The sequence below is a fragment of the Canis aureus genome, chromosome 9 (genome assembly GCF_053574225.1).
Source record: "Canis aureus isolate CA01 chromosome 9, VMU_Caureus_v.1.0, whole genome shotgun sequence".
Taxonomy (NCBI): domain Eukaryota; kingdom Metazoa; phylum Chordata; class Mammalia; order Carnivora; family Canidae; genus Canis; species Canis aureus.
In genome coordinates, this window is record NC_135619.1 from 31534188 (window position 1) to 31545250 (window position 11063).

The 11063-nt window shown below is 38.9% G+C and overlaps 1 protein-coding gene across 3 annotated transcripts in view; it reads left to right on the forward strand.

Moving 5' to 3' along the window:
- Positions 1 to 9360, forward strand: part of GNG2 (G protein subunit gamma 2) — a 113892-nt gene extending 104532 nt beyond the window's left edge. For all 3 annotated transcript variants that reach the window (XM_077909288.1, XM_077909287.1, XM_077909289.1), the window contains exon 4: positions 6125 to 9360. In XM_077909288.1, the coding sequence (XP_077765414.1) occupies positions 6125 to 6253 (129 nt within the window). In that variant the 3' untranslated portion in view covers positions 6254 to 9360. The remainder of the gene's footprint in view (positions 1 to 6124) is intronic.
- Positions 9361 to 11063: the final 1703 nt, after the last annotated feature.

Consider the following 11063-nt stretch of genomic DNA (forward strand, 5'->3'; position numbering starts at 1 on the left):
CTACAAATCAATAACAGGAGGAAAATTGGATAATTCACACATATATGGAAATTAAACAGCACATTCCTGAACAGCAAACCAATAGATCAAGAGGAAATTAGAAGGCAAATAAAAAAATACCTGGAGACAAAAAAGTGGAAACACAACATCCCTAAACTTATGAGAAACAGCAAAAGCAGTTCCAAGAGGGAAGTTTATAGCAATAGTCACCAGCATTAAAAAATAAATAATTAAAGATCCTAAATAACCTAACTTTAAACCTCAGGAACTTAAAAAAGAACAAATTGGAACACCTGGGTGGCTCAGTGTTTGAGCATCTGCCTTTGGCCCGGGGCGTGATCCTGGAGTCCCAGGATCAAGTCCCATGTCAGGCTCCCTGCATGGAGACTGCTTCTCCTTCTGCCTGTGTCTCTACCTGTGTCTCTGCCTCTCTCTCTCTGTGTCCTTCATGAATAAATAAATAAACTATGAAAGAAAGGAAGGAAGGAAGGAAGGAAGGAAGGAAGGAAGGAAGGAAGGAAGGAAATTGAGCCTGAAGTTAGCAGTTACATAAAGAAATAAAGATAAGAGCAGAAATAAATGAAATAGATATCAGAAAAATAATAGAATAGATCAATGAAACTAAGAGCTGATTTTTGAAAAGATGAACAAAACTGACAAATCTTTAGCTAGGCTGAGGGGAAAAAAAGAAAACTCAAAATAAAAAATGAAAAAGACATTACAGTTGATACCACAGAAGCACAAAGGATCATGAGACTACTGTGAAAAATGATATGCCAATAAATTGGATAACAACCTAGAAGAAATGGATAAATTCCTAGAAGCATAACACCTTCCAAGACTAGGTCATAAAGACATAGAAAATCTGAACAGACCAATAAAAAGTTAAGGGATTGAATCAGTAATCAAAACCTCCAAACAAGGAAAAGCCCAAGACCAGATGGTTTCCCTGGTGAAATCTACCAGATATTTTAAAAAGAATGTATGCTAATCCTTCTTAAACTCTTCCAAAATTGAAGAGGAGGGAATACTCCCAAAGGAATTATAAAACGCCAGAATTACCCTGATATCAAAGCCAGATAAAGATGCTACAAGATAAGAAAACTATAGGCCAATATCCCTAGTGAATAGATGCAAAAAATCTCCACAAAATATTGGCAAGCCAAATTCAACAGTTCATTTAAAGTATCATACACTACAGTTAAGTGGGATTTATCCCTGGGAGGCAAAGATGGTGCAACAAATCAACAAAATGTGACATATCACATTAATAGAATGAAAGATAAAAATCATATGATCATCTCAATAGAGGCGGAACAAGCATTTAACAAAATACAACATTCTTTCATGATAACTCAATAAATTGGGCATAGAAGTAATGTGCCTCAACATAATAAGGCCATATATGGCAAGCCCACAGCTAACATTATCTTCAATGATGAAAAATTGAAAGCTTTTCTTTTAAGATCAGGAACAAGACAAAGGCTCCTACTTTCACCACTCCTATCCAACATAGTACTGAAAGCTCTAGCCAGAGAAGTCAGGTAAGAAATAGAAATAAGAGGCGTCCAAATTAGAAAGGAAGAAGTAAAATTGTCTCTGTTGGAAGATGACATGATCTTATATATAGAAAATTCTAAAGATCCCACACACAAAATAACTTAGAACTAATCAACAAAGTAAGCTAAGCAGTAAAGTAGCAGGATACAAAATCAGCATCAGACATCCATTATGTTTTTAAATAAAAAGAATTAAATAGCAGAAAAAGAAATAAACTCTCATTCATAATAGCACCAAAACAATAAAATACTTATTAATAAATTTACCCAAGAATGTGAAAGGGCTGTACACTGAAAACTAGGACTTTAATGAAAGAAATTGAAGACACAAAAGGAAAAAATAGTCTGTGTTCATAGATTAGAAGAATTAGTATTGTTAAGATGTCCATACTACCCAAAACCGTCTATAGATTCAGTGCAATCCATATTAAAGTTCCAATGGCATCTTTCACAGAAATAGAAAAATAATAATAAAATTCGTATGGAACCACAAAAGAACCTGAATAGCCAAAGCAGTCCTGAGAAGCACAAAAGTGGAAGCATCACACTCCTGATTTCAAACTCTATTACAAAGCTATAGTAATCAAAATAGTATGGCATAAAAAATAGACACAAAAACCAATAGAAAAAAAATAAAGAGCCAAGAAATAAACCCTAGTATATACCATCAATTAATATTTGACAAGAATACTTAATAGGAAAAGATCATCTCTTCAATAAATGGTATTGGAAAAATTGGATAATCATATGCAAAAGGATGAAACTGGATCCATATCTTACACCACCACAAAAATTAACTCAGAATGGATCAAAGGCTTAAATGTGAGACCTGAAACTTCACTCCTAGAAGAAGACATCGGGGATAAGCTCCTTGACATTGGTCTTCGCAATGATTTCTTGAATATGACACCAAAAGTACATGCAACAAAAGCAAAAATAATTAAGAAGGTCTACATGAGACTAAAAAGGTTCTACACAACAAAAGACAACAAAATGAAAAGACAACCTATGGAAAAGGAGAAAATACTTGCAAACCATATATATGGTAATGGATTAATATTTAAAATATATAAAGAATTCACACAAGGAAAAAAATCTGATTAAAAATGGGCAGAGGAACTAAGTAGACATTTTTCCAAGAAGTCACATAAATGGCCAACATGTATGTGAAAAGCTGTTCAATATCACCAATTAGGGGAATGCAAATCAAAAACACAATGAGGTATCACTTCACACCTGTTAGAACGGTTATTACCAAAAAAGACAAGTGATAACAAGTGTTGGTGAAGATGCAGAGAAAAGGGAACCCTTATCTGCTGTTGGTGGGAATGTATAATGGTGTAGTCAGTATGGAAAACACTGTGGAGGGTCCTCAAAAAATCAAAAGTGAAATTACCATATGATCCAGCAGTTCCAGTTCTGGATATATATTCAAGGGAAATGAAATCAGGATTTCAAAGAGATATCTGTGCCCTCATATTCATTGCAGCTTTATTCACAATAGTCAAGATATGGAAACAACCTAGGTGTTCATCTTTGGGTGAATGGATTAAGAAGCTGTATTATATACATACTAATGGAATATTATTCCACCATGAAAAAGGAAACGTGGCCATTTGTGATATATGATGGACCTTGACAGCACTATGCTAAGTGAGATAAAACAGACAGAGAAAGACACTCACATGTGAAATCTAAAAAATTTGACTCACAGAAACAGAGTAGAATAGTGGTTGCCAGGGGCTGGATGGTGAGGAAGTGGGGAGATGTTCGTCAAAGGCTATAACCTTCCAGTTATAAGATGAGTAAATTCTGGGGATAGAATGGACAACATGATGACCACAGTTAACAATACTGTATTATACATTTGAAAGTTGCTAAAAGAGCAGATCTTAAATGTTCTCACCACATACATACAAAAGAAAGGTAATTATGAGAGCTGTTAATTAACCTACTATAGTTATCATTTCACTATATAGTAGTGTATCAAATCATTACAATGTACACCTTAAAGTCACACACACTATTATATATCAATTATATCTCAAAGCTGGAAAAAAGGTAAATAAGAGGTCATTTTAAATGCAAAAAAAAAGGTGAGACTGACTTTTACGTAACTATATTGTACTGCCTTGAATAGTGCCCCTAAACCTACCTGGAACCTGAGAATGTGATCTTATTTGGAAGTAGAATATTTGTAGATGTCATCAAGTATGAGTCATCGAGCTCATACTGAATTAGGGTGGGCCCTAATCCAATGATTGGTAGGTAGGAAATTTGAAGATAGACAAAGAAGAGAATGCCACGTGAGGACAGAGACATACAGAACAGAAGGCTATGTGAGGATACGGGCAGAGATTGGAGTGATGCATTTATAAGCCAAGGGACACCAAGGATTGCTGGAAACCACCAGGCACTAGCTAAGAAGCATGGAGCAGATTCTCCTTAGGCCTCCAGTGGGAACCTTGATTCTGAACTTCCAGTCTCTAGCACTGACAGGAAATAAATTTCTGTTGTTTTAAGTCACCAGTTTGTGGCAATTTGTTAAGGCAGACTGAAGAAACCAATACACATCTAATAATACCTATATCTCTTTGTATCAATCAGGGTAGATGAGGTTTTGTCGTAGTAACAAAAGGTCCTCTCGTCCCATTCTTAGGGGCTTACAACAACAAAGATATACTTCTTATTCCCACCACATGTCCTTTACAGATCAGCTGCCACACCACACCATGTCACTTTGATCATGGACCCTGGCAGATGCAGCAGCCTCTATTCAGAATATTGCCTCTGTCTGGCCTGTGATGAAAGGAACAGAGAGTCAAAAAATTCAAGGACTTATGGGATTAGAAGATGAAAGCAGTAAACTATAAAATTGAAAGGCCTTTAAGTGACAAAGCTGTAATCAACTCAGCCATAAGGCAAGGCACAAATCAAGGATATGGCCACTATGCCTTTTGTTAAAACCTCTGAATCAATTAAGGTGATTCTCAGCAAATAATTTCAGCTGGAAAAATTGGCAGAGAGAAGAGCATGGCAAACTATGTATTGGTTCTTGATACTTCTGCCCCAAAGTGACCCATATCATTTCTCTCATACCTCATTGGCCAGAGCAACTCTGATGTCATTATGTGGGTATGTATAATCCACCTGTAGGGTGGGGCAGTGAATTTTTTTTAGCAATAATATAATCAATCCTGCTCTCACAGAGGATTATCCTTTCAGTGGTCACTTTAAAAGACTATCATAGTAGTACAGTGATGTTAAAAAATCTTTTGGAATGATCTCCAGTGCAAGTATATTATGTCAGGTAAGAAACAGACTCCTAAACTCCATTTAGGGTTTTTGAGCCCAAATGACATTCCTCAGGTAGATCACCCACCTAGTTCCCAGATGTGGTCATAATTGACCTTTAGTTTATTTTCCCAAATTAAGTCCACCCTCAAGTAGTGAAAATTTGCCATTGTCAAGGCTGGTTGAAAGAAGGTATTCCAGACAATTCTCAAGAAGAAGCTACAGAAATGTGAGAAACTGCATTAGTGAAATCACTGACCAACCTCACAATGGGATTCCCTAAGGGATACAGTATTGGATTGAAGTAATATATTTATCAGATGTATAATAAATTATATATAATATATATGTATATATTGTAATATATGAAAATACATGAAGTTATGTATTTTATATATGTGCATTTTTTGTTTTATATATAACACATATATATTCTAACGTGTTGGTTTAAAAAGGAAATCAGGGGCACCTGGTGGCTCCAGGGTGTTAAGTATCTGCCTTCAGCTCAGGTGGTGATCCCAGAGTCCTGGGATTAAGCCCCACATGGAGCTCCCTACTCAGCAGGAGTCTGCTTCTCCCTCTCCCTATTTTCCTGCTTGTGTGCACGCTCTCGTGTGCTCTCTCTCTCTTTCTCTCTCTCTCTCTCTCGTAGATAGATAAATAAAATCTTTTAATAAATAAAAATAAAAAGTTAACCAACATGGCTTCATGCATCCTAACAATTCCAGAAGCAAGGAGGTACAACTATGGAATAGTAATCATGGCTAGGCCATGTGGAAAGCCTACTATGTGCCAGGCACTAAGCCATTTGCCTGGATGATCTCATTTAACCCTTGCAGCCAGGGCTGGGAGTAACTAGAATGAGGTGAGTAAGGAGGCACAAAATTTAAGTAGAACCCCCCCCCCTTACCAGGGCTATACCAATGCCAGGTTGATCCTCACAAGACCCGAACAGTGAGCAGCACTCCATTCTCTTTGTGCCTCACTCACCTCGCCCGAGTCCCGGACCTGCTGGAGACAACCCCATGAGATCGAGATCACCAAACTCCTTCTTTGCAGACGAGCAAATGGGGGCCCTAAGGAGGTTGAGGGCGCAGCCTCATTTTCCCGTGAGCTAGTGATGCGTGCCCCTGGGAGTTGAGCCGAAGTCCTGGGGGAGGGGGGGGGGGTGTAGGTAGACTTGGAAGTCCGGGCCCTGGCTGCATGCACCTGCGTGGATGCTTCCGCAAATGCTCCTCTAAAGGTCCCGTTGTTCTTGTCCTCCTCTCCAGGTATCCAAGGCGGCTGCAGACTTGATGGCCTACTGCGAGGCACATGCCAAGGAAGACCCCCTGCTGACCCCCGTCCCGGCCTCAGAAAACCCATTTAGGGAGAAGAAGTTCTTCTGCGCCATCCTTTAAGTCTTCACGAGGAGCCTGAAGAGCCTCAGGGCTCCTGGGACACTGATGTCGAGTTTTTAGCAAAGTGGGCGCCTTTCTAGTCCACAGCATTTAAAGAGAGGGAGGAGAACCATCCTGGAAACTCCAGGCTATGCATGTTTAAAGAACTGGTCCCCTTGATGACAATGAAAGCCAAACCACATCCCGAGTTAAGAGATCTGATCACTGCAGAACCGCCTGGAGGAGGGGAATATGTAAAGATAAAATCCGCCTCATTTCTTTTCTGCTATCCCTCCCCAAACCTTATGTTTCTGCTTCATATTTAAAAAATAAAAATAAAACAGACAGCTGTACTGAGCTCAGATATGTATGACCTTCTTGGAATGAATATTGCCTTTAGAATACCCTTTGATAAGCTGAATTGTCCAGTGTAGCCGCAGTTTGGTTTAATGGCATTGATGTTTAGTCTTTGTGCCTTTTTCTTTTGTTCTTCTCTCATCCCTCTCCTTCCACCCCTTCCCATTAGAGTAGTACAGAGATAAGACTGGATTTGTCTATAAGACTGAACTCCAAGGATGAGCACCCAAATATTTAGGGAGATGTTCCCCGTGGTTGACCCTCATGGTAATAACAAAAAAATGCCAGTTGTCTGTGTTCTCCTATCACACTTCTTAACATTTGTACATGATAGCTTTGATTCTGCAAGTAAAAGTAAATCATGTGTTGTGACTGGTGCTTTCATATATTTGTGACAATTTTTGAGTAATACTGCATGAAAATGTCCCTATGTTACATCCATTCAGAAGGTTTGTGGTTTTAACTAAAGTTTGGAACCAAAATGAGAGAGAAAAGAAGCTAAAAAAGAAAAAAAACTCAGTGTCTTGAAAACTGAGATTACCTCAGAGCCTTAGCCATGCCCAGAATACCTCTGAGTTCACAGTGACGTAGACACCTCTTCCACGCATTTTCCAGAATCTGAAGCATTTTGGTTGTATCTAGGATCCAGAGCAGTCCCAGAAACAGCAAGCAGGAGAAGGGAAGAATTCACCATCAGTTGGGAGGCATTCTTGTCATAGTGTAAGAGCAAATCTCATCTTTCCCTGAATCGTGGAAATTCTAGATTGAAAGAACACGTTCTATTTGTTCAAGTACCTGGAGAAATAAATCAATGGCTCCAGAGAAGACCCATTCTCAGAATCCTGGCTGTTCACCTGCCAGGGAGAGGGGCAGATATGACCCCCTTTCACCCCAAAGCCAGCAACACCAGAAGGGGTTCTGGCTCTTTTTGCCTCTGAGATGGTCTTCGCTTTTCACTCACAAAATTTTTCAATAGAACCATTTCTAGTTTTGTTCTCCATCTTGTTTGTTAGAGTCTCTCAGTCTTTATTTACAACTTGCTTGCAGCTAGAGCTCTCTCTCCCCAAGAGATAATATTGAAAGTGATTTTTCATTACAGCTCTAGCCTTCTTCAGTAATGGAAGGTCCTGGAAACCTGTGTCACTTTTTTCTGTGCCATTCTTAGGCAAAAGAGGACTGCTCTTACAACTCACTGTTAACTTTAAAATTGCAAAAGACCATTTCCAAATTCTATTTTTCCAAATTCTATTTTCTTTTCATTCTCTTCTGTTTAAAAAAAAAAAAAGATGGAAAGGAAGAAAAAGAGAAGATATAAAAGCTTAATATGCCAAGGACAGATTTTGAAGGGGTTAGTAAATATTTTCGTTAGCTCCTTTTATGGGCATGATGGTAAAAGAATAAATACATCCAATTAAAGCTCACACCTAGGGCAGGGAACAAAGGAATGCTGAGATGCTTGCAAAATGTATGAATGTACTTCTATAACCAGATACTTCTGTTCAAACCTTGGGATGTTGTAATAGTCGGTGAGACACTAATGAAGATTTAGTAGGAAGACCTTGGCAGAGTATTTATTAAACTATATGCCGTATTGTACCATTAGCTTAGTAATACTGTGGAATCAGCTAAAACTGTATCACATTTTTAAAATTAGCCAAAACATGAATTGAATATGTGGTCACATAAAAAAAAAAAAACCAAACCTTGAATAAAGCACCTTTTGATGGTGATTAAGGCGTCATTGTAAGGATTTTCATAATCCACACCATTTATTTTCCTTAGAGGGATGTTTTATATCTTTATGTAAATCTAGATCTTTGGAGCAATTAAAATGGAATTAAAACTTGAAGGAAGCACCGTAATAATATGGCTCTGGTAATTAAAAGTTAAGGAAGTTCCAAACTGCATGTGACCTTGTTTACAAAAGAAGAGAAAAAGCAGAAAATACACAGCCCCTCTGAATTTAAGTTTAAGGAAAATGTTTCAGCTTTTTCATATTCATGTCCTGTAGTATGGTATTATAATTCCAGAGTGTCTATATGAGTTTTTGCTTATTGGTATTTTTACTTGTTAAGGGGGAAAGAAATCTTTTGATGACTTATACCTCTAAAGAGCTTTAATTCTGTATAGAAAGAGCTGTTAGAAATCCAACAATCATTTCCACCAGCATAACTTTATCTAATAGAAAATTTTAACTTAATTATTCAAGGCCCTAATTTCTGTGTATAATGTATTGGATAGTAATGAAAATCTGCCATGCAGTTAAACTATAACAATAACCCTCATGTTAGGAAAAAAAATCTTGCACATCTGCAATATTAACTCTGATTTCTTTTTTCTTTTTTTTTTCAGTTTCAAATCAAGTATTATTTCATTTAAATTAGAAATTGCAAAATAGTACTATGACCTGAGACTAATTTTGATAATAATATTTGAAAGAGATTGCTTACCAAGGAAAAATTAAAAACCATTTCTCCACATGCTCCTATTCACAAATGGGATTTGGGGAAATTAAGCATGTTGTCTTAGATTTTTGTAGTTTTTTTTTTAATATTTGCTTCAAGCTGCTTCTGGCAATGGTAAATTATTACGTATCATTAATGTTTTCCCAACCCAAGGATTGTTCACATTTTTCCTATACAATATCTATGGAGTGTGTCTTTCAAAGAGAGGAAAATACAGAAATGTGAAAGCGGGAAAAGCTGAATGTGATGTGCACATTTTCATCCCATACAATGTATTTGTTTTAATAAATGGAATTTTCAAATTCATTTCATATGCAGTCAATTTCATTGCAAGGGCCTATAGGGGCACGTCACCCATTGATTTCATGGTTAACATGAGAAGGATGATGACATAACAGGATGGGTGGGGAAATAGGAACCCATTGATTTTCCTTAGAATTTTGTTAATAGAAGTGCCCTAAGGAAGGAAAGACTCACAGGAAACTTTAAAAGCCTTTCTCCCTGGGGCTCTACATCTCAGAGACCCATGCCTGAGGACAGAGAAAGGTGAGGGGGAAGAGCCCAGGGCTCCAGCAGACTGGACGATGAGGACAGATGAGCTCTGATCATGCTCGAACATGCTGTGAGTGTGCCACACTAGGATTTTTCCTTCACCAAAATTTAATTAATTAATTAATTAAAAGAACACAGAGAATGCTGTTCTCCATAAGTTGTTCACGATTGAAAAGGAGTACTGGAGAAGATGAAATGCTTAGAATTCTGGATTCAGCAGCTCCTCAGAGGTATCCTTAGTCAACAAAACCTTTATGTCCCGCAAATTATGCCAGTGAGGACTAGACTCTGTTAGTCAAGAAAGTGCTGGCTCTCCCAGGGTTGTGTCAGTGACAGCAGCATCACAGCAGTGACAGCCCCTGATAAAGGGGCCACTAGGAGTTGGTGCGCTTGTACACGTAAGAGCACTGTTTCTCAGACAATGGTTCCTCAACCATCTGCTTCAGAATCACCTATTAAAAAGGCAGATAAGGGGTCCCAACCAACTCAGAATTTCTGGCGGTGGCACTTAAATACAGGCACTCCACTGCATGCGATAGTCTGAGGACCGCTGACCGCTTACTTATGACAGGTAGCTTTTCATACCGCCTAAGACCAATCGTGTGTATGCTCACTCTTATTCCCACAGCCATGGGAAGTGCCTGACCAGGAGTAGACCTATAACCTGTGGGTGAAAATCTAGATGGATCCTACACATGAGACACGGTGAGTAGGAAGCTGGTGGGCTCTAACTCTGCTCCTGTTTTCTTTGAGCCCATGTGAAAGGATTGCCTCCAGCTCTGGTTCTTTAATAAGCTGGTCACATTTTAGACAGTACTCACAATGACGTGGGAATTGGAGCTGGGTCAGCTCCAATCCACAAATTGCAAATAATTTGCCAAGGGAAATCCCTTTCCCTTCGGTTCTGCCCCAAATCTACATTTTCTTCTATTTAGAACCAGGAGACTCAGGCAGGATTTATTTTTAATGAAAGGGTCATGGGCTCCCGGGCCTTTCCTCGGTAAGAGCTCCTACTGTTTCTCCATGTCCTGGGGGTGGGGATGCACCTCCGTCCTAAGGTGACTGAAAGACGGTGTGCCTGGTGGCTTCACGCAGGACCCATGCAAGAGGCCATCTAGTGTGCGCTAGAGAATCAGAACCAGCCCCCAGAGTTCCCACATGACCTCGGGCAAGTCCTTGAACTTCTCCAACGCTATAAAATGGGGACAAGAATACCTGCTTCATTTGCTTCACTAAGTTTTCAAAACCAAATGAAAGAGAAGGTACAGAGGCATCATGAAGGAAGAGGTGATAAAGAATCGTTAGACACTGCTTGCACAACTTTTGAAGGGAAGAAAAATCTAGATAGTGCCTTTTCTCATTGCTTGACCTACCTCCTGTCCTCTTGGCCCTCACATCCCTCCCCCCCTCCCCCCCCCCCAGCCGGTTCAGACCCTCGCTACCACACATCTGAATCC